This window comes from Schistocerca piceifrons, chromosome X (genome assembly GCF_021461385.2).
Source record: "Schistocerca piceifrons isolate TAMUIC-IGC-003096 chromosome X, iqSchPice1.1, whole genome shotgun sequence".
Taxonomy (NCBI): domain Eukaryota; kingdom Metazoa; phylum Arthropoda; class Insecta; order Orthoptera; family Acrididae; genus Schistocerca; species Schistocerca piceifrons.
Window position 1 is genome coordinate 249,015,454 of NC_060149.1, and position 25,300 is coordinate 249,040,753.

Sequence of the window (25,300 nt, forward strand, 5' to 3'; positions counted from 1 at the left end):
AAACAGTATGTTGTAGAGCTTACATAAATATGTTTCTGTTATTGCACTTATCATTTATAACAGGAATTTCTCGCCTTTGATCATGATGAAGAACATTCTGTTCAGTACTAAATAACAACAATAATTATGTAGATTTTGCTGTGTTTGTACATGTAAGCTGCACTTGCATCAAAAGTATTTGTTTCGATTACATAAACGCGCAGAAGTTATGCCTGTAGCTAATTTTTTCTACTTATAAAATGCAATTTTGTAAATATAATAAGTACACAACGCACAAGCACTGAATGATACATGGTTCTAATTACGCGCAAAATAAAGACACAAACAAAACGCGAAGAGACGTTTTCGGCTGCCGGTTCCTCTGTCACACATTCATTTATGTTTCTTTTCCCATCAATGGTACCAACACTACCGGTAATCCTACCATTTACTATGTTATTTATGTACTGTACCGCCAGCAGCAGTGGCCGAGCGGTTCTAGGCGCTTCAGTCTAGAACCGCGCGACCGCTACGGTCGCAGGTTCGAATCCTGCCTCGGGCATGGATGTGTGTGATGTCCTTAGGTTAGTTAGGTTTTTAAATAGATCTAAGTTCTAGGTGACTGATGACCTCAGATGTTAAGTCCCATAGTGCTCAGAGCCATGTACTGTACCAAAACTACCGAACTGTAGTTTTAGTAGAGCGCAACTCTAGTTCTTCGGAAAAAATGAACCGGGCCTTTTTGGAGGAAACTGAATGTAGTTAAATTTTGTACTGAGATACGTTTTCGCTAAAGCGCGTCGCTTTCAAATTATTCAAGAAAAATGTACAAAAATGACCTTAAAATGCATTTTTCTTGAATAACTCGAAAACCGTGGCTTCCAGCGAAAACTTATCCCAGTACAAAATTTAACTACAATACAACACATACAAAAATAACCTGTTCATTTTTCCTGTCGTACTAATAGTTTGCGTGTAGCGAGCGAAAGAATATGAAAATCTTGCGTTTGGTTTTTGAATGCATTGTGGACTGCATAAAACTCATACGTAGGGACAACTGAATCAGCCTGTATATAAATGACTTAGCAGATAACGCAGGAAGATCCGTGAGGCTTTTCGCGGATGATGGTTTGTATACAGAGAAGAAGCAACTCTAGAAAATTGTAGAGATGTGCAGGAAGACCCTCGGAGGATCGACACTTGCTTCAGCGAATGGAAATTAGCACTCATCGTAGACAAATGTAACGTGCTGTGAATACCTAGACAGAAATGTCCTTTACTGGATGATTAAACAATTGCAGAACAATCACTGGAAGCAGATACTCCATAAAATATCTAGGAGTATGGGCACAGAGCAATGTGAAGGCGAACGACCACACAAAATTAATCGCGAGTGAAGCAGATGCCAGACTGAGATTCATTGGCAGAATCCTCGGGAAATGTAGTCCATAGTAAGTAGCTTACAAAACCATCGTTCGATCAATACTTGAATAATGGTCGTCAGTATGTGATCCGCATCAGATAGGACTCATAGATGAAATAGAGAAGATCCAAAGAAGAGCAGCAGGTTTTGCTACCGGTTTATTTAATAAGTACGAAAGCGTCATAGAGATAATAAAACAGTTCCAGTGGCAAACGCTGCAAGAGAGGCGTTCTACATCACCGTGTGGTTTACCGTTGAAGCTCCGAGAGCGTACGTTCCTAGAAGAGTCAACAAATATACTGCGTCCTCGTACGTACATCTCACGGAAAGACCATGAATATAAAATTAGGGAGATTCGAGCCCACATGGTTGCTTACCAGCAATCGTTCCTCCCGTGAACTATTCGCGACTGGAACAGGAAAGGGGGCAAGTAGCAATAGTAGACGAAGTACCCTCCGCCACAAACAGCAAGGTGACTTGCGGAGTATAGACGTAAATGCAAAGCTTTTGATTAGTTCATTGCGGAAAACATTTTAATAGTTAATTATTCCTTCAAAATGTATCGTAAACTTTTTATAATATCACCTATGTCGCACATCTTTATTCGCCGATCGTCCAACACCGTGCTGTGTGTGCACTTTTTCTATGCTTTGCGCTGTTTTAATAATTTTGGGGCATTGCTCATCTGGTTCATTGCCATGGAAAATACGTCCGCATGGAACACAGCTGCTCATTTCGTAATTATGGAGTATACTACTGCTAAGTTGTCGTCAACTTCGACTGAATTTCAGTAGGAAATTAACCACCGAAAACAAAGAATACAAGACCATTCTGTTCAGATTTATCCATTTGAATGAAATATACAAAACATGACTATTTTCGAAAGCTTTATTGACAAAATAATTACGTGCATCAAATGTACAATAGATTCAGATAACTGCATAACACGTACCAAAGTAACAGACAGCTGAATTTCATTCATGTCAGACCTTCCCCGTGCGAGGCCGCGATCTTGTCACCATGTTCTGTTATCTTTCAATTACTTTTTGTCACAGTACTTTCAAGAAATGCATTGTCACTCTACAGTAGCTTGTTGTAAATCATTAACTGACATCTATTATTTTGCCATTGAGTTGCCAAGTTCACTGAGCTATCGCATTTCGATGGATGTGGAGTGATGTTCTAAGGCTATTTTTCCCAGTTCTGACTAAAATAATTAATTCTGATCTGTGGTAAAATGATGCAAGTGTTTAAAAAACATTTCATAAAATACAATTTTTCGCACACTGTGCCAACATCTATGAGATCAGAACTACATAAACAAGGTGTAGATGAACTGAAAGAACTCACTGGTAAAAGAAATTACAGTAAGCAAGTTTAATGCAAATGAATCTACAAAAACTGTCGTTTGATGTGGGAGAAAGGAAATATTGAAAGCATTGTTCCTCGGTGATACCAAACTTAGCGCACCAACATTAAATGAAGTATCGGCAAATTATTACTCTCCAAATCAAACGTGCCTGCACAGATTAATTAGGTGCCCTCCAGAAAACGATCTTTGTAGTTTTGCAGAGATACTACAACTCAAAAGGTTTCGAAACGATGATCGCAAAGTATATGCTATCCTGGAATACAGTATAATCAGAAAGGAACACATACCTGATATTAACGTCAGAGTGATATATGTGAAATGCTAATTGTCCTAACCAATTGACGTTCATACCAGGAGCTTCAATTGTACTTGTGCAAGGGTGCACGCAGTGATGGTCATCATCGCATGTAGCAGTTTGGTGGTTTGTAGTAAGTTCCTGTGGGACCAAACTGCTGAGGTCATCGGTCGCTAAGCTTACACACTAGTTAATCTAACTTAAACTAATTTACGCTAAGGACGACACACACCAATGCCCGAGGGAGGACTCGAATCTCTGACGGGGGGAGCACCGCGTATCGTGACAAGACGCCTCAGACTGCGCGGCTACGCCACGCGGCCCCATTTGTGAATATAACAACTCATTCATGAAAGAATGTGATGCCTTGGTGGAATTGTCTTTTGGATTTATATCATTAGGAAATCGTTTAGAGCATGGGGATGTAGCTGCTGTGAGTTAGCCTCTGTTGTACCTTTTCCCTATACGATCTGCTGTCAGAGATTTGACGTAAGTGAAGTGCAAAATGATCAAAAGTAATATTTTTTTTTAAATTAATGATCACGACTGTAGATCCACAACGCCAATAAACGTTACCTGGTTGTAATGATTTACAATTTGGCCATCTAAGCCGGCCGGAGTGGCCGTGCGGTTCTAGGCGCTGCAGTCTGGAGCCGAGCGACCGCTACGGTCGCAGGTTCGAATCCTGCCTCGGGCATGGATGTGTGTGATGTCCTTAGGTTAGTTAGGTTTAAGTAGTTCTAAGTTCTAGGCGACTCAGAAGTTAAGTCGCATAGTGCTCAGAGCCATTTGAACCATTTTTGGCCATCTAATTTCTGTATACGCTACGTACAACGAATAAAAACAATATACATACCTTTACTTATTGTTGTTAACTTACGAGAAGTGTGCTATTCTGTACGCTGAGCAGAGCTGCATTTACGCGCAGATCATCTAGGTAGCCACCTAAGGTGCCACATTACATAGAGGCTCGCAACATAAAAGTTTAAAATACAAAATACACTGACTGGCGAAGAAAGTGAAGCACCCAGAAGGCGAGTAGGAAACGCAATGGAACTTCATGGGTTGACAGGGTAAGTGCTGTTATTTCAATGATTACAGTAGTAAGTCAAATCGGTAAATAACTTAACAGTACGAGCCCACGTATCAGCATGACGTTGCACACCTTCTGGCCTGGATGCGTGCACCGATTCGATTAGGAAGGGTGTCGTAAATCCATTGTATCCTCTCCTGTAGGATGCTGGTCCAAAGCTGTTGCAAATAGTCTCTACTAACCTGGATACCAATGCTAGGATGGAACTGACTTCGAGCTAGTCCCACACATGTTGTATCAAGGGCAGATCTAGCGATCTTTCAGGAGGCAAAAGTACCCTACCTTCACACAAACAGTTCATGGGTGGGAGAGCATTTTCTCCCCTGAAAAATAGCATCGTGATGCTGTCGCATGAGATTTAACACAGGAGGACGCAGGATGTTGAGCCATCAGAGTTCCTCAGTTGCTACCAGCCATGACCTGAAGTCGTACCTGATGGCTCGTCACTCCATGACGCTAGGAGTTACACCGCTGTGGTTGACGAAGTGGACAGCACTCCAGGTTGTCGTCATACTCGCCAACGATGGGCGTCAGGTGCGGTGCTGAACCGTGATTCATTCCGGAACGCAATGCGACACCATTCATCAGCACGACACCACTCCAAACGCAGCCAATTTTTATGTTGTGTTAACGGTTTGGAACGGTAACTCCCTAGTCCGGCCGCTGCTAGTCTCCGAACAATAGCGTGGGATGACACAGAATGTTGCAGGGAGTCCATTACTTATTCTCGGACGTGCTCTGTGCACAGTACGGTGATCGTCCCATGTGGTGGTCCGACGTTGTGGTCCGGACTAGTATGCCTGCCCCCAGGTTCCCATGCAATCCCACATCAGGGCACTGTCACATCCGACCGCCCCGAAAACACGATTCGACCATTCGGCCAAATCGAGACCCACAATGAGGCAGCTTTCAAATTTTGTCAGGTGTTGATAACGCTTTCTCACACGAGTACGCGTCATCTTTGTGTCGTTCACAGTAATCACTCAATATCTTATTCCGTTCACGCACCATATATACCCTACTACGCCTTGTAATAACATTAATGCGATGTGTTCTACCTGTCATTGATAACTGCTGCTCTGATGATTTACATACCCACCTATGGTGTTTAGGCTTAGCTGTACATTGACATTCGTCCATAGCTTGTGGGTGCTGCACGTTTTTTGTCAGAAAGTGTATCTTTGTTTTAAAACTGTGGTGCGGGAGCTCTTACTGCCATACAAGATGTCGACATGACTATTTTGTATGAGCTTGTTCAGCTGTATTTTTCAACGGGAAACTGATGAAGTTTGAGCCAACATTCAAATCTCTCACCCTTGCTCCCTAACATCCAGTGCCCAGAGGCGCCCGTTTAGACGCGCGACGCTTTAGTTGGTAAAATCACTGAAACTTTTGAAATAATGTCTAACGAAATTTTGACAGTTTGAAGCGACTTAGATTTCGTAGAAAGCCCATTTCTTCCATACCTCATTTCACCCAAACTAGGACCCGTAAATACAGTATTTTTACTTCCTGTCACGAGACGCATGTACTGCTTTTGAAGCGGGGGAAACCCAAACTTTCATATACCTTAACTGGCTAACGAGATATAGAGGGAAACGTATGAGACGTATTCAGATCTAAAGCGTCTGACAGATAGCATACTGACTCGTGACGTCGTAGCATGGTCAAGCGACTATCATGACCGTTGTAACGGAAAATTCTACTTCGGTTAGTATTGAAAGTGATGTTTTAAGACCCACAAACCATGAAGATATATGTACCTTCATTAATATAAATTATAAGAGGTATCCAATTGACCATTAAGACTTAATGTTATCCATTTATGTTTCTACAGGAAAAATTAGTAGCATTCAACCGTAATTTTTACCCCACGCAAAACTCAACAACGAATTTCGAGAGACAATGCTCTCATCATCAAGTTGTAGACAAGTGTAATGTGCTGCGAATACAAAGAAAGAAAGATCCTTTATCATTTAGCTACAGTGTAGCAGGTCAGCAACTGGAAGCAGTTAATTCCATTAATTATCTGGGAGTCGGCATTAGGAGTGATTTAAAATGGAATGACCATATAAAATTAATCGTCGGTAAAGTAGATGCCAGACTGAAATTCATTGGAAGAATCCTAAGGAACTGCAGTCCGAAGACAAAGGAAGTAGGTTGCAGTACATTTGTACGCCCACTGCTTGAATACTGCTCACCGGTGTGGGATCCGTACCAGATAGGGTTGATAGAAGAGATAGAGAAGATCCAACTGTGAGCAGCGCGCATAGTTACACGATCATTTAGTAATCGCAAAAGCGTTACGGAGATGACAGATAAACTCCAGTGGAAGACTTTGCAAGAGAGACGCTCAGTAGCTCGGTACGGACTTTTGTTGAAGTTTCGAGAACATACCTTCACCGAGGAGTCAAGCAGTATATTGCTCCCTCCTACGTATATCTCGCGAAGGACCGTGAGGATAAAATCAGAGAGATTAGAGCCCACACAGAGGCATACCAACAATCTTTCTTTCCACGAACAATACGAGACTGGAATAGAAGGGACAACCGATAGAGGTGCTCAAGGTACCCTCCGTCACACACCGTCAGGTGGACTATAGGTCCTCATCTTACGTTAAAATCGAAGACTTCAGTCAGTGGCAGTCTCGTCTCGCAACCCATACTGCACCAGGCCGCTTTGTGTTCATCTATCTTGGGCCCCAAGAGTGTGAAGTTGACGCTTATGCAGAGCTCCGGGGTCAGTTGTGAACAGACACGTCCAAGGTATTACTGCTTAGGCGTAGCTAGTGACTCAACCATAATGGTGTTCTACTGATCGCCTGCATTCTCCTCATTTCAGTCTATGGTCGGTAGTTTCTAGCTATTTCGTCAAAGAGGCAATGCAGATTTATAATTACGTATCTGCCTTAAAATAATTCTACAAAGGCGTTAAGAAATCTGATTCCGTTGTCATTACCTTGCGCATTCAGAATATTTCCATGTTTTTCATGAATGGCGATCTCCAGTTCTTCCAGCAAGTCGAGTTTCCTCTCTTGCTTTTCTATGTGCAATATTTCCAAGTCTTCATTTATTCCCTTAAGGGGATGACCTGTTTCATAAACATGATTCCCAACTGCTGATTTGTCATAATTACCCAGCCTGAATGCATATTTATGTTTGTTGTCTGTCCAATATACTACGAATCACACGATGCGCAACGAATTTTATAAACTATCGATCTTTCTAACTTATTTATCTTTTTACCGGCGCCATGTATCAAGTTATACGCCACTACCCTATTTGTCTGGAACGCTATTTTAATATCACGTAGTTTAAAAATGGTTGGTTGTTTGGTTGATTTGGGGGAGGGGACCATACAGCGAGGTCATCGGTCCCATCGGCTTAGTAAAGGATGGAGAAGGAAGTCGGCAGTGCCCTTTCAAATGAACCATCCCGGCATTTGCCGGAATCGATTTAGGGCAATCACGGAAAACCGAAATCAGGATGGCCGGACGCGGGTTTGAACCGTCGTCCTCCCTAATCGAGTCCAGTGTGCTAACCACTGCGTCATCTCGCTCAGTTTTTAAAAATGTTCGCGAGGTTTTGCGAGACAGTTCCATAATACCACATTCTGAACCTTTTCATTTTTTCACGTTAGATTTAGTCTTTCTGTTCTTATTACTTTTTGTGAACGCTACAGTTGCGTTGGTAGACGTTTTAGCGTTGTAGCTCCATGAGCAAGCTATTAAGTTGTCTTAAAACTTTCATTTTAAGGCCGATTGTTTTTAAAAGTATTGTATTTGAATTAAATATTTAGCAAATATTTACTTTGTTATCTTGCATTTTCCTTGTAAACTTGTTTGCTTATAGTTACGATATGTTATTACTAAAACTGAAATACTAATTTTTGTGTAGATATTAATCTCAACTATTGGTTTTTTAAAAATACAGTTGTTCATAGAGATGTTAATGAATCACATTGAATACCTGAATGATTTCAGTTGTTCTCGTTTTTTAATCTCATAATTTCATTAAATCATAAATTGTAGAGTTAAATTGTGTTCTGTTAAATAATAAACGTTAAACGCTGGATATCAAGCTTTTAAGTAGGGAACAGTTCTAAAATGCTGGCAAAATTTCCCATCGTCGAGCCCACGGCACAGGTTTGGCCTGGGGGTCTCTAGAGCCTTCATATGACCCTGATGCTGAGTAAGATTCGTTCGTTGGTTTTACGTATTTGTATAGGCTGAATGTTTGCCGTTATTTTAAGTTAAACTTTACGTGTGGAGATGATAATTGTTATAAATTTTCAATTATTTCTCACAGTTAAACTTGCTCCTTTGCAACTCATCTACCCATAACGAGTGTAACTGTGCAGAAAATGCCATAAATAATATAAAGTAAGCGGTGGATGTGTAAAGAAGTGATGTGTGGTGGTTGCAGGCACATTCGTCTGTGGAGAAGGCGGGGCTCATCGGTCTGGTCCAGATGCGCTTCGTGCCGAGCGACAGCGAACTCAGCCTGCGCGGGGACCGCCTGCGCGAAGCCGTGCGCCGCGACCGCGCCAAGGGACTCATTCCCTTCTACGTGAGTACTCATTCTAACGTAAAAAGCTTATTTTTATCTGCTCCTTCAGCAGAATGTTTCAGACTACAGAGAGAAGTGAATCGTAACTGTTAGGTATGAACAGTTTTAGTGCTTGGGCCGGAGTTCAGGACGCAGCAGACGCTGGCAGAATTTTGTTACCCGCAGCTTTATTCGTAAATTTCAAAAATGGTTCAAATGGCTCTGAGCACTATGGGACTTAACTTCTGTGGTCATCAGTCCGCTAGAACTTAGAACTACTTAAACCTAACTAACTTAAGGACATCACAGACATCCATGCCCGAGGCAGGATTCGAACCTGCGACCGTAGCAGTCGCCCGGTTCCGGACTGAGCGCCTTAACCGTGAGACCACCGCGGCCGGCTCGTAAATTTCATCCGTCGTCCAGTCTATCAGTTGTAACACTTTGGGCATAAGGAACTATCTCTGGGTCTTTAGCCCAAAGAATTTGACGCCATTTTTGTAGCGACAGCTGTTGCGGCGGAAGCATCAGACCAGTTTATTGCTTCCTGAAGCTAGGTTTCTGAATATAGCCAAACCAAGGCTCCGCATTCTGGGCCATCGGGACCGACCGACGGCCGTGTATCCCTCTGCCAATGGGTTCATGAAGGTGCGGTACAGATGGTCATCTGGTTCCGAGGCTGAGTGCATACCAGACCAGCCCTCCCGCCAAGGAAAAATTCCTAGCAATATCGGGAGTCGAAGCCGGTTCCTCTGCATAGCAGGCAGACACGCGGACCACTGACATACCGAGGTGAAATTTCTCAATACAGAGTGTTAAATACGAAAGAATTCCGTACTTCGAGATGTGGTAGTATGGACCAAAACAAGACAAAAATGTCCATTAGACGTGGAGGCTAAAATGCATCCCTCAAGAGCTATGAGCACTTGTTCATCGTCGCTACTGGGAAACACACTATATTACTCGAAGCTGTTTGCTATTAAGAACGACCAACAGAACGCAGTAAACAAATGAGTGACCCAATGAGAACATATTATTCCGTTACTGTGAAACAGCAGAGCCTCTAACATAATCCGCTTGCTATTACATACGATCTGCCCTTGTGAGCCATCGCTAATGGAGGGGCTCAATATGGTGTTCTTTCATACTAAGGCATCCTTCTGCCAGACGTCTTAGGAGAACCACGCACTCTCTGAAAAACTCCGTCTTTGTCATGGATGCGCTGGCAGGCATTAATGAAGCGTTCCTGTAAAGTTCGTACGTCACCACTGGGGTTTGTATACACCAAAGATTTCGGGTGTTTCCACAACGAAAAATCGAAGGAATTATGATCGGCCGGGTTCCCGGGTTCGATTCGCGGTGGGGTCATGGATTTTCTCTGCCTCGTGATGACTGGGTGTTGTGTGATGTCCTTAGGTTAGTTAGGTTAAAGTAGTTCTAAGTTCTAGGCGACTGATGACTATAGATGTTAAGTCCCATAGTGCTCAGAGCCATTTGAACCATTATGATCGGGAAAATGAACTGGACAACAAACTGGACCTTCCCGACCAATCCATTACGAATTAAATGTTTGTGTGAAGTGTTCTCGAACATTTCGGAGAAAATGGGCTGGTTCAACACTATGCATGGAACGCATCTCTAACAGTTGTGTACTGCATGCTGTATCCATGGAGAATAATACACGACTGTGTCCTCAATTGTTTTATTGTCATTCATAATAGCAAAGAGCTTGGGGTAGAGGAGATGCGTTTCACAGTAGCGAAGATGAACAAGTATTCATAGCTCCTACGGTATGTACACTGAAGAGCCAAAGAAATTGGTACACCTACCTAACATCGTGTAGGGCCCCCGCGAGCACGCAGAAGTGCCGCAACACGGCGTGGCATGAATTCGACTAATGTCTTAAGTAGTGCTGGAGGGAATTAACACCACGGATCCTGCAGGGTTGTCCATACATGGGTAAGAATACGAGAGAGGGGAGATCTCTTCTGAACAGCACGTTGCCAGGCATCCCAGATATGCTCAATAACGTTCATGTCTGGGAAATTTGGTGGCCAGCGAATGTGTTTAAACTCAGAATAATCTTCCTGGAGACACTCTGTAGCAATTCTGGAGGTGTAGGGTGTCGCATTGTCCTGCTGGAATTTTCCGTGTCCGTCGGAATGCACAATGGACGTGAATGGATGCAGGTGATCAGACAGGATCTTACGTATGTGACACTTGTCAGAGTCGTATGTAGACGTATGAGGGGTCTCATATCACTGCAACTGCACACGCCCCACTCCATTACAGAGCCTTCACCAGCTTGAACAGTCCCATCCTGATATGCAGTGTCCATGTATGCATGAGGTTGTCTCCATATCCGTAGACGTCCATCCACTCGAAACAATTTGAAACGAGAGTCGTCCGACCAGACAACATGTTTCCAGGCATCAGCACTCCAGTGTCGGTGTTGACAGCTCCAGGCGAGATGTAAAGCTTTGTGTCGTGCAGTTATCAAGGGTACACGAGTGGGCCTTCGGCTTCGAATGCCTATAGCGATGATGTTTGGTTGAATTGTTCGCACGCTGACACTTGTTGATGGCCGAGCATTGAAATCTGCAGCAATTTGTGGAAGGGTTGTATTTCTGTCATGTTGAACGATTCTCTTCAGTCGTCGTTGTTCCCGTTCTTCGAGGATCTTCTTCCGGCCGCAGTGATGTCGGACATTTGATTTTTTTCCGGATTCCCAATATTCATGGTACACTCGTGAAATGGTCGTACGGAAAAATCCCCACTTCATCGCTACCTCCACGATGCTGTGTCCCATCGCTCGTGCGCCGACTATATTACCACGTTCAAACTCATTTAAATCTTGAAACCCGCCATTGTAGCAGTAGTAACCGATCTAACAACTGCGCCAGACACTTATTGTCTTATTTAGAGGCTGCCGACCGCAGCGCCCTATTCTGCCTGTTTACAATCTCTGCATTTGAATTCACATGCCTATGCCAGTTTCTTTTGCTCTTCAGTACGGGAAAATCCCCACTTCACTGCTACCTCGGTGGTGCTGTGTTCCATCTCTAGTGCGCCGACTGTAACACCACGTTCAAATTCACTTAAATGTTGATAACCTGCCACTGTAGTAGCAGTAACCGATCTCACAACTGTGGCAGACACTTGTTGTCTTATGTAGGCATTGCCGACCGCAACACCGTATTCAGTCTGTTTACATATCTCTGTATTTGAATAGGCATACCTATACCAGTTTCTTTGACGCTTTAATGTACTACACAGCCCACGTTTACTGCACATTTGTGGTTTATATTGTCTGTCTCCGCATCTGATTGCAGGAGGCACGGTAGCTCAGCGAGTTCGCGTCAGGAGAGTCGCCACACTCCGTAATTAAAAAAAAAAAATTGTAGTTCTCATCGAAAGAATTTGAAAGATCTCATGCGACATACGCAAAGAACGGCTAGGGACATAACAACAAAGAAACAAATTAAAAAAAAGTAGACAAGAAAAAGGGGGGAAAATGCCATGCGGGGATCTGGGTTCGATTCCCGGTACTGCCAGATATTTGTACTTGATAAGAGGCCTTGAACGGGGTGCATTCAGCGTCAGCCGTTTGAAGAACCTCTCAAAATATAGATTGTTCAAACACCCTGTATAAGTTATGCAGCAGTCTATATACGGAAGCTGGCGACTTTAAATGTATTGTTTTTTTGCTTATTTTCTCGGTAGTTCTCAGACACGAAGCTGTTCACCTCTGTCTTACTATCTCTTGTAACCTCCTCTGAACTAAAGATTCTAACTATTCTACAGGTTTGACTCTAGCCGTCTGTGACCATACAACCCTCCTATTCAGCTATTAAAGTACATTAAGGAAGATAGGCACTTAGATTCGGTGCGCTGGATTTTCTGTGCTGGACAGGGCGGATACTGCGAGTTGCTAGTGGTGCCTGCCGCTTGCAGGTCGGAGACACCGCCGATTCTCGGAAATAACCAACTTGAGCGCCAGAACTCTGGTACAGGCAAGTTTCCGAGAGCACCCGAAGACTCCCTACTGTCCTCCCGTGAAGTGGCTACTAACGAACACTGCGCGCCAAACGCAGATTCAGAAAATCACAGAAAATAGATAATTAGAGTAATACAACAATGATAAAAACTGACAATTTTAGAAGAGTGAATAGTAGCTTACGGTAGAAGGACGTCTGACTGAGATAAGAAATAAGAATTTAATATAAACAAATATTAAATTGTGATAAAAAATGTAGGCAGAGTTTGGAGGATGACCGCACTGTGACACACTGCAGCTTTTTAAGGAATACGAAACTAGCAGAACGTGGCATGTGTCCAGGAGTCTGTCACTTCCCAGAGAGACATGCTAAAGTTCACCTCCAGCAGAGGCTTGGTGGTTTTGACTCCTCATGTACGCTTAGTGGATTGAGGAAAGCGTAATGATATGTCGTCATGGTACTCCGAAAAGGCGTTGATACTAGCAAGATTTAAGGTAAATTAAAATTGTGACGTTTTTGTAGACAGACTTTGAGTCGTATGTTAATGCTGACATTTGCGATGCTACGCTAATGCTTTACTAAGGGCATTAGTAACGTAAGTGTAATAAAATTTAACGTATTTAATCACTTATTTTAGTGAAGTGCTCAAACTCCTACACGACTTTTAATGAAAGTGTCATATTTTCAGCCAACTTCCTCTCGTTGCATTCCGGGGCCAACTTAGACATAAACAGACATACTAATGCTTTTCACATCCAGTTCACGGACGTTTAGACTTTGCAGGAGGGAAAAGTGTTTTTTCTTCATGCTGAAATGTCTTAAACCGAATATAATTTCTCTCTTAGCAGCGGGCAGGTGTAAGTGTAGCCCATGAGTGGCCACCAGGTGGACAAAGTGTTATTTGTCGAGACTCCAAGCTGCGGCCACTCAATGACTACAAGGACGAACTTACGTGGTCGATATTTAACTTAAGTAATTTTATACCTAGAACCTATTTGTGAGTTATCAGTGGCTGAAATCAACTCAATTACGAGCGAAGATTTTAAATGTTGGAAAATATAATTTGATCTTTCAAGTCTAGAAATAATTTGAGTAGGCATTGATATAACTAAATTAACATAGCCACTAAATCAGTTTATCTGTTCATTTCAGAGGCAAGAGTTGTTGCCAAAGAAACTACTCTAAATTTATTCAGAGGAAGTCATAATTCACAGGTTATGCATTAGGTACCTCCAGTGGTATGTTACATTTGGATTTGTAAAAGTACCGTAGGCTGTACGGTCTAACGCGCTACTTTCCGAGCGGATTGGTGTCGAGGTTCGGTGTGCCGGCCAGTCTGTGGATGGTTTGTAAGGCGGTTTTCCATCTGCCTCGGCGAATGCGGGCTGGTTCCCCTTTTCCGCCTCAATTACACTATGTCGGCGATTGCTGCGCAAACACTGTCTCCACGTACGCGTACACCATAATTACTCTACCACGCAAACATTTGGGGTTTCAATCGTCTGGTGTGAGCCGTTCCCGGGGGTGGGGGTGGAGGTGTGGGGGGGCCGAACCGCACAATAACCCTGGGTTCGGTGTGGGGCGGCAGAGGGGTGAGTGGACTGCTGTAGCCTGTTGTGGGGTTGTGAACCACTGAGGTCTATGACGGGGACGAAGGCTCTCCGTCGTTTCTAGGTCCCCAGTTCAATACAATACCGTAGGCTACCATAGAATATCAAAAGTGAGCATAAGCTGCGATAGTTTTCCTAGTAGCCTTGGTGAGTTAAGGGCGTACCCGCGTTACCTGTGCGTTAGGTGTGTTGCACGCCTATCGGGCGCTACCTCATATCGATCACTTTGTTTACGTGTGCGATTCGTGTCTTACTGGATTCCCCTAGAAAGCGATGAACTGTCTAGAAATTGAGAGAGGGTATACAAATGACCTCACAACTCTTAACTACAGAGTTATCCTCCTGTCTGTTACTTAAAAATAAACAGTATTTAGAGCAAAATTGAAATTGTAAATGTTTAATGCACCTTTTATTAGAAAATTGTTGGCATGTGACGTGAAACAGAGGCATACTGTAGCGATATACAATTTTTTTAAAAAATCAGATTTATCATATAGCGCTGGAAAACGCAATTTCCTCAGAAAAAAGTGAAATTTAAAAAATATCAAAACCAAAAAATATATCAAATATCGCTTCAATACATCGTAGAACTTATATGTACATGTTTCTGTTATTTATAAATAGATTTCGCATTTATCATTAATAACAGGAAAGTCTTGCCTTTGATCATGACGAAGTACGTTCTATTGAGTACAAAACAACAACAATAGTTCAAATGGCTCTGAGCACTATGGGACTTAACATCTATGGTCATCAGTCCCCTAGAACTTAGAGATACTTAAACCTAACTAACCTAAGGACATCACACAACTCTCAGTCATCACGAGGCAGAGAAAATCCCTGACCCCGCCGGGAATTGAACCCGGGAACCCGGGCGTGGGAAGCGAGAACGCTACCGCACGACCACGAGGTTTTATGTTTGCGCATGTAAACTGTACTGCTATCAGAAGTAATTCCTTTGGTTACACAAAAGCGCAGAATCTACGCTATTCACTAACTGTCGTTAGTACTTAAATGCAGTTGACATTCTTAAGGATGTAAAATACTCAATGGACTAACACTGAATGTTATGCAGTTCTAAGTATGTGGAAAATAAACAACCAAATAAACAAAGAGAAGTCGTCAGCTCCCACTTCCTTATTTGCTTTTCTTTCCGTGCTAATGATACCAGTATTATCAGTAAACCTACCATTTATTGCGTCATTTATATACTGTACCAAAACTACCAAACCGTAGTTTTGGGTGGAGAATAACTCTATTTACATACCAAATTAAGTACAAAATGTCCTGTTTTTTATCCTACTGGAGTTGTAAAGTTTACGAGGGTATAGTAATCTAGGATTAACTAGATTTGACTCGTAAGAGTTCTAATTCTGCTGTGATAAGATGCCTTGTAGGAGCTGAGTAAATACAGGGTGACCAAAATAAAATTGGCCTGGAAAATATTTATAGCATGACACAGAATTGACCTTTTTTAATGAACAGGAGAACTGCCGATCACAGAAAATGCTACAAACCCTGATATGCATCAATCGGTTGCTGTCGTATGGCTGAGCATACGCCTTTCCCGCATGCCCTGTCCCTAGTACTTTGCTGTGTTATAGCGTTTGAGTGAGTGAGAAAAGCAGACGTGTTCAGCGAGCAGTTGACTGCAACACGAAATAGTGTTGTCGATAAAAGAGCGTGTTCATTGTCGAGTGAAATGCGAAACATAGTTGGTGTGCAGAATGTTTGCGCAAGATTTCAAAACTGGAAGTGTTTTGACAAAACCTCCAGCAAACCCTGCAATGCAAAACGTAGTGGCAAAATGGCACAAAACGGGCTCCGTAGCGAATGAAAACGGTAACTATCCGAGAAGGGTTCGGACATCAGAAAACATTGCACTAGTCTTATTGTAAATATTTTCTGGGCCAGTTTTATTTCGCCCACACTGTATATTCATTGATCAGCCAGAACATAACGACCATTCATACCACATAAGTATAAGAGACTCCAAGACTGGCTAAGTTTCACGGAAGCTCGAAATTTAGAGCGGACGTCAATGCGAGATGCTTTTAATAGTTTCCTCAATGAGATATTGTCTCAAAATATGGTAGAAACCCAAAGAGATTCTGGTCGTATGTAAAGTACACTAGTGGCAAAAAACAGTCAATACCGTCACTGTGCGATAGCGATGGAAATGTTACTGATGATGGTGCCACTAAAGCGGAGTTACTAAATACAGTTTTCCGCAATTCCTTCACGAAAGAAGACGAAGTAAATATTCCAGAATTCGAATCCAGAACAGCTGTTAACATGAGTGACATAAAAGTAGATATGTTAGGTGTTGCGAAACAACTCAGATTACTTAAGAAAGGCAAGTCTTCCGGTCCAGATGGTATACCAATCAGGTTCCTTTCAGAGTATGTAGACACAATAGCGCCTTTCTTAGCAATCATATACAACCTCTCTCTTGACGAAAGGTCTGTTCCTAAAGACTGGAAAGTAGCACAGGTCACACCAATATTCAAGAAAGGAAATAGGAGTAACCCATTGAATTACAGACCCATATCACTGACCTCAATTTGCAGTAGGAGTTTGGAGCATATACTGTACTCGAACATTATGAATCACCTTGAAGAAAATAACCAACACAGATTCAGAAAATATCGTTCTTGAGCGACACAGCTAGCTCTTTATTCCCATGAAGTAATGAGTGCTATCGACATGGGATCTCAGCTCGATTCCATATTTCTAGATTTCCAGAAGGCTTTTGATACCGTTCCTCACAAGCCACTATTAATCAAATTGCGTGCATATGGAGTATCGTCTGAGGTGTGTTACTGGTTTCGTGATTTCCTGTCAGAGAGGTCACAGTACGTAGTGACAGACGGTAAATCATCGAGTAGAACAGAAGTGGTATCTGGCGTTCCGCAAGGTAATGTCATAGGCCCTCTGCTGTTCCTGATTTATGTAAATGTTCTAGGTGATAATTTGAGCAGCCCCCTTAGATTGTTTGCAGATGACGCTGTAATGTACCATCCAGTAAAATCATCATATGATCAATTCCAATTACAAAGTGATCTGGAGAGAATTTCTGTATGGTGCGAAAAGTGGCAACTAGCACTAAACAAAGAAAAATGCGAGGTCATCCACATGGGTACTACAAGAAATCCGATAAATTTAGGGTATACGATAAATCGCACAAATCTAAGGGCTGTCCATTCGACTAAATACCTAGGAATTACAATTACGAGCAACTTAAATTGGAAAGACCACATTGTGGGGAAGGTGAAACAAAGACAGCGCTTTGTTGGCAGAACAGAAGATGCGACAGGCCCGCTAAAGAGACAGCCTACATTACACATGTCCGTCCTCTGTTGGAATATTGCTGCCCGGTATGGGATCCTTACCAGATAGGATTGACGGAGGACATCGAAAAAGTGCAAAGAAGGCCAGCTCGTTTCGTGTTATCGCGCAATAGGGGTGAGAGTGTCACTGATATGATACGCGAGTTGGGGTGGCAGTCACTGAAACAAAGGCAGTTTTCCTTGCGGCGGGATCTATTTACGAAATTTCAATCACCAACTTTCTCTTCCGAATGCGAAAATATTTTGTTGAGACCCACCTACGTAGGGAGAAATGATCATAATAAAATAAGAGAAATCAGAGCTCGAACGGAAATAGTTAGGTGTTCCTTTTTCCCACCCGCCATTCGAGAGTGGAATGGTGGGGAAGTAGTGTGAAAATGGTTCGATGAACCGTCTGCCAGGCACTTACGTGTGAATTGCAGAGTAACCATGTAGATTTAGGTGTAGATGTAGATAGCTAATAGTCGATATATTCATCTTTGGCACGGATAACAGCGGTAACGCGTCGTGGCATGGAAGCAATGAGGCTATGGGAGATCGCTGGAGGGCGTTGACACAGCACCTGCACACGGAAGTCACCTAGTTGCCATAAAGTCCGGGGAGTGGGGCTGTGAGCTCTGGCGCCACGTTCAATCACATACCAGATCTGTTCGATCAGGTTCAGATCTGGTGAGTTGGTGGGCCAGAACACCTGCTGCACCTCGCCTCTGTGCTCCTCGGACCACTACCTCACACTCCTGAGCTTGTGATATGGCTTGCAATCTTGTTGAAAAATCCCACTGCCGTCAGGAACGTGATCGTCATGGAGAGTTGTATGTGTCTGCAACCAGTGTACGATACTCCTTGGCCGTCATGGTGCCTTGCACGAGCTGAAACCGTGAATGTTCCCCAGAGCATAATGGAACCACCAATTTGTCTCCGTACCGCAGTACAGGTGTCAAGGAGCTGTTCCCATGGAAGGCGACGGATTCGCTCCCTCTAATCGGTATCATGAAGAAGGTATCGGAATTCATCAGATCGTACAATGCTCTGCCATTGCACCAACGTCCAGTGCCGATGGTCACGTGTTCATTTCAGTCGTTGTTGCCGATGTCGTGGTGTTAACATTGGAATATGCATGAGTCGTCAGCTGTGGAGGCCCATCGTTAGGAATGTACGGTGCACTGTATATTCAGACACACTCGTACTCTGCCCGGCATTAAAGTCTCATCTTAGATCCTCGACAGTTCGCCGCCTGTCCTGTTTTACCAATCTGTCCAGCCTACGACGTCCGACATCTGTAGCGAGTTTTGGCCGCCCAACCCCAATACGTCTGGTCGTGGTTTCACCTTGGTTTTGCCACGTGTTGAAGACACTCTCAACAGCACTCCTCTAACACCCGAGAAGTCGTGCAGTTTAAGAACTGCTCGTGCCGAGACTCCAGGTATCACAGTCTGCCTTCAGCCAAACTCAGATAGATCGCGCATCTTCCCAGTCTGCACGCTAACAGCACGGTCACTGATACTGCATGCACCGTGCGTGTTTCTGACTAGCAGTCATTCCTCATCAGGTGACGCTGCTATCACCTGGACGGCTTTATATCGATAATAGGTCGGTGGTCTTAATGTTCCCGTTGATCAGCGTAAGTTGGATCCTAATACACTACTGGCCATTAAAACTGCTGCAAAAAGAAGAAATGCAGATGATAAACGGGTATTCACTGGACAAATATATTATACTAGAACGGACATGTGATTACATTTTCGCGCAGTTTGGGTGCATAAACCCTGAGAAATCGGTACCCAGGACAACCACCTCTGGCCGTAATAACGGCCTTGATACGCCTGGGCATTGAGTCAAACAGAGCTTGGCTGGCATGTACAGGTGCAGCTGCCCATGCAGCTTCAACACGATACCACAGTTCATGAAGAGTAGTGACTGGCGTATTGTGACGAGCCAGTTGCTCGGCCACCATCGACCAGACGTGTTCAATTGGTGACAGATCTTGAAAATGTGCCGGCCAGGGCAGCAGTCGAACATTTTCTATATCCAGAAAGGCCCGTACAGGACCTGAAACATGCGGTCGTGCATTATCCTGCTGAAATGTAGGGTTTCGCAGGGATCCAATGAAGGGTAGAGCCACGGGTCGTAACACATCTGAAATGTAACGTCCACTGTTCAAAGTGCCGTCAATGCGAACAAGAGGTGACCGAGACGTGTAACCAATGGCACCCCATACCATCACGCCGGGTGATACGCCAGTATGGCGATGACGAATACACGCTTCCAATGTGCGTTCACCGCGATGTTACAAAACACGGATGCGACCATCATGATGCTGTAAACAGAACCTGGATTCATCCGAAAAAATGATGTTTTGCCATTCGTCACCCAGGTTCGTCGCTGAGTACACCATCGCAGGCCCTCCTGTCTGTGATGCAGCGTCAAGGGTAACCGCAGCCATGGTCTCCGAGCTGATAGTTCATGCTGCTGCAAACGTCGTCGAACAGTTCCTGCAGATGGTTGTTGTCTTGCAAACGTCCCCATCTGTTGACTCAGGAATCGAGACGTGGCTGCATGATCGGTTACAGACATGCGGATAAAATACCCGTCATCTTGACTGCTAGTGACACAAGGCCGTTGGGATCCAGCACGGCTTTCCGTATTACCCTCCTGAACCCACCGATTCCATATTCTGCTAACAGTCATTGGATCTCGACCAATGTGAGCAGCAATGTCGCGATACGATAAACCGCAATCGCGATAGACTACAATCCGACCTTTATCAAAGTCGGAAACGTGATGGTACGCATTTCTCCTCCTTATACGAGGCATCACAACAACGTTTCACCAGGCAACGCCGGTCAACTGCTATTTGTGTATGAGAAATCGGTTGGAAACTTTCCTCGTATCAGCACGTTGTAGGTGTCGCCACCGGCGGCAGCCTTGTGTGAATGCTCTGAAAAGCTATTCAGTTGCATATCACAGCATCTTCTTCCTGTCGGTTAAATTTCGCGTCTGTAGCTCGTCATCTTCGTGGTGTAGCAATTTTAATGACCAGTAGTGTAGATATTACAGCTTATCAATATAATTCAGCGTTAGTCTCCAGAGATTTTGTTTGACAAATATGATGGAAATAAGAAATTCCCAGTAAATGAACTACGTGTCAACACCGAATGTCCTTACATCGGCCGGTAGAAAACTGCTGATAATTGACCAAGACGTCTTTGACCTTCATACATCCTCATGCATAGCAACGGAATCATAATTATTCTGATATCGAAGTATTACACAGTCTTCATCAGAATATGGACGCTGTTGAGCCACAATGTTACCCAATCGCAGTTAACGTGAACTGACGTTTGCGTTCTTTACACTTCAAACGAGCTACAGCAACCCGGGAATTAGAATCTGGAGAACGCTGAAGAGATAGCTGATTTGGAAACTATTTGTCTTAGAGAACCAACATAAACTTTGTGACTGTATAAAATCTGTACCTTCGAATTTCTTCAGAAGTTTAGATCATACCAAATGATATCTAGGCAGTTAATGGAAAAGTAAATAGTCGAAGAAGAGATAGCATGATGACACTGAAGCTTTACGTTTGGCGTCTTTTGTACAGTGAGACAAATTTGTGTGTTTTATTTCGTGGATTTACTGTTTAATTCACACTCCGTTTCACTTCAGATATACTCTTCCACTAAATGTGTAAGGGAATTTAATATCTATGAGCCTTACTATAACAGCTATATTAGTAATATTCGGTGGGACGATGGTTTCTTCGTAGAAACCGTTTTACCATGAGAGAGGTCGCTAAATTCTAAAGGCATGATACTACTCGACCCAGAGGTGCCAATTTAGAAAATAATTATAATTTAATGTCCATCGATATGGAGATCACTGGAGGCGAAATACCTGCTCGACTGGAGAACACGTAACGAAAGAAATTGACCGTCTGTTTTTCGAATGACTCATTGCGACATTCACCTGCATTTCCTTAAAGAATTTGTGGAAAACATAAAACATGTTGACCGGATGGTGATTTCATGGTCTCTACTTTCAAATAATAATCCATGGTCTTAACCACCTACACTGTCATTCCGCAAGCTACCGCGAGGTGTATGTGTCAGGGTCATTTGTACTCTTTCTCATTCCGTTAGTAGATGGTACTCGGGAAAAAAAATCAGTATCTCTCCTCACATGCCGGAATTTCTCCAATATTACAGTCGTGACCATTAAGTGGAATGTAAATGGATGAAAACAATATGATACTTAACTCGTTTTCGAACATGGTTTCTAGAAATTTTGATGACTGACGCACTCTTCTATGCACAGCAGCTTTCTTGTAGCATCTCTCTTTGGAGTTCGTTGAGTATTTCTGCGACGCTTTCACGCCGAGTACAGTAATCATAAAAAAACGCACAGTTCTCCTTTGTATTTTCTCTGTTTCTTCCAGTGATCAAATTTGTCAAGGATCCCACGTCAATGAGCAGCACTCAAGAACTAGTCGAATAGGTGTTTTGTAAACGATCTATTTCGTACATAAATTATATTAACATTTGCCGCTTGTGTGGCTAGATTTATACGGCTGTTCTATCTTAAAGCACCCCAGACAGTTGCAACTACAAACTTAATGATTTGTAGCTGCTTCCAGCGAATGTTCACTTATCGTTTAGTCAGATAATATCGGGTCTGTTCGTCTACTGACCCCGCGTACTTTGTACACATTTATGCAGCGAGTCAGTTGCCAAGCTTGAATCATGTTCATGCCCTTTGAAATTCTTACCTTCACTATTGACAATGTCTCCCAGTTAATATCGCCGCCCTGCATCCTGTTTGCTAGAAAGTGTTAAATGCAAGCATAAACCTGTACCAATATCCCATAAGAACGTATTTGGTGTGCACGTGGGAAAACGAGGTACCAACACGGCTACCGCTACCTGCAGTTTGTTGGATATCGTGTACGAACAGGACAAGCTGCGTTTTACGCTATCGGTGTTTCTGCAGCGCGTGTTAATTCCCACAGAAGACTTTTTCGGTCAACAAACAGGTCATCATGTACGAGGAAAAAGTATCATTCACAATTTTACAACAAATATACGTACATGAGGTAACTCTCTTATTCTGCAGAATTGTCTTGCAACATTTCTAAAGGAATGCAACAACATGTGGTTTTTTCCAGTCATGTGAGATGCTCCGTTGTTCCAAGAAAGGAACACTTCACCACATATTTGTTACCCTTAGAGGTCTTTTCCTCTATTGAGAGTATTCATATCAGCGCTCACTTATTTGTGCATGTCATTTTCGCATTCACGGGGCGGTAGGAATTGGGTACTTTATCCACACTTCCTCAGCAAGAATTGAGTTCTCTTTTGTCTACTACGCAACTCTCTTTGTTTTTATAATTGCTTTCTAATATTGTCACAGAACTGTTATTGGCGTTCCTAGTCTATCACTGGCTTCCTGAACTTTCCTCGAAAAAGATCTTGTAGGTCCTCCTAATTATACATGAACAAGTTTTTTGTCAATCTGAAGAATGAATGGGAAGAGAACGACAAGTGTCTCACTAAAGAAACCATCCCCAAATTCATGAAAATTTATTTAGTAACAGTCACGATGCCCAGTGCAAAATTTCAGTGCAACTCCTCTTACCCATCGAATGTCTTAGCATTGTGCTGGCGTTCCCAGTCGTCCTAGAAACTGTATCAATAATGTGCACCAATAAAATTGCTTTATTTGAAAGGACATCATATTCGCCGTTGACTGTAGAAATTTCAAACGTCAACGGCGAATATGATATCTTTAAAAAAAAAAAAAAAAAAAAAAAAAGACTCTGCATAACTGTGAACCCTAATCACAAGAATTTAAAGAGGATAAAATTTCTCTTCAGCGTTTTCCATTAGCACTATTAACTTGACACGAGGGAGAAGATGTATGAAGGGTATCAACAGTTTTCGAATATACTGTTTTTATGTGGAAATTACTGATTAGAGTCAGATTGAGGTTGTGGAAGTATTACTCATTCATGACGTATTCTGAACATGCTTTTGAATGACACAATAGTATTCAAAAATATGACGTATGTGTACGTAACCGCAGTACTATCACATATGAAAGTCAGAATTGCTTGGCCTTTTCTTACTCTGCGAAACCCATGTGCTGAGAGGTCTACTTTCCTAAGTTGGGCAGCTGGAAATTTCGAGACACCAGACGATTGATTTCAGGCAACGCACTTTCGTCAAACCCTGGGTTGTAATGTAATGCAAAATATTGCAACGACGTTCGCGACCGTGGAAGGTAGTTATTACACATGGTGAACTGGGATATTTATATAAAAAGAAAGGGTACTTCTACACAGACTTACATTTCATCTCGTTCTTAGCGGAAGTCGGAGCACAAATTGGTAAGATCGATAGTATCTGAGGCTATTTCAGCTGGGAGAGAAATCTCTATTAATTGGACGCAAGCGGTTTACTTGTGTCCCCAGGGGCGTCATTAGGCAACCGTCCAAACAAATGCCTGTCATGGAGACTCACTCTCCGAGATTGCTTCCCTTCCCACACTACTAAAATTGCTTTGAATATTTTCTACTCAGGGCTCATCATTCCGATAGAGTAGTCCATATTTTACCATTAATACTCGCATCTAGACTCGTTTCCAACAGTAAACCACTCTAAGTATTATCGTTTTAAAGTAGCATTTTGCCTGCAAAATCTCTTTGCTTGAAAGCCCAGTATTTTAATCTTAAACTTTAATATCTGCTGTCATCATTGTCTAAAGGTAATTTTAAACAGCAAAGATACAAACACAGTTATGGTGTGTAGAACATTAATCCATTTTTAATAACATACCAATAATCAGCAAGAATAATTCTTACTAATTAAGGGAAAGAAAAGTGACATAACCTTGCATACGGTTGGGGATGACTAGAAACAGAGTTTAGAAAAAAAATATATATTTTTTACTCTTAGCAGAGAATATGCTGCGTAGGTCGTGTGTAACAAATCGAAATATTTTCAACTGTTAAACCCCATGTTTCACTTCTACTCACTTCAGCTTACAGTAACAGCATGACGCAACAGTTTCATGATGGAAACACTAAATCCTAACGCCTATCAACACACATGAAAAAGTGAAGGAACCATCCATAGCTCCCAAAAGCAAGCTCAGCATCCGCAAACGTAGTGACTATTGTTTGTAACATGAATACATTAATTGCAAGAGATAGTAAATAAGTATTAATGCTTGAGCTGTGACCCATTGGCGTGTGAGATGCACTCCCTCAAATGGACCTCAATGTACTAGCGCCGTGCCACCTTCTAACGTGACTCAACAGTCTAGGCGGCCTAATTCCATTTTTCGAGAGTAAAACGTCAGCGAAATTACGCCCTTGCTAATCATCACGTCACGTTCCCCCGATGAGCAGATCTTCATGTCTGGAGGGGTAGTTTCTGCAGCCCATAACGTGGAGGCGTGACTGCTCACCGGGTGATGTTGTCGTCTAGCACTGAATTGGCTGCATTGTAGCTCATCTGTCCACAGCGACACCTTCCATTAATAAGATTTTGTTTACGGCAGTTGATATTCAAAAAAAAAAAATTATTCAAATGGCTCTAACCACCATGGGACTTAACATCGGGGTTCATTACTCCCC

General features: G+C 42.8%; 1 protein-coding gene across 1 annotated transcript in view; it reads left to right on the plus strand.

Moving 5' to 3' along the window:
• The window catches only part of LOC124721999 (histidine decarboxylase), a 394,491-nt gene that overhangs the window by 248,982 nt on the left and 120,209 nt on the right, over positions 1-25,300 (plus strand). Inside the window, exon 7 of the mRNA XM_047247175.1 lies at positions 8,587-8,730. Coding sequence (XP_047103131.1) covers positions 8,587-8,730 — 144 coding nt within the window. The remainder of the gene's footprint in view (positions 1-8,586; positions 8,731-25,300) is intronic.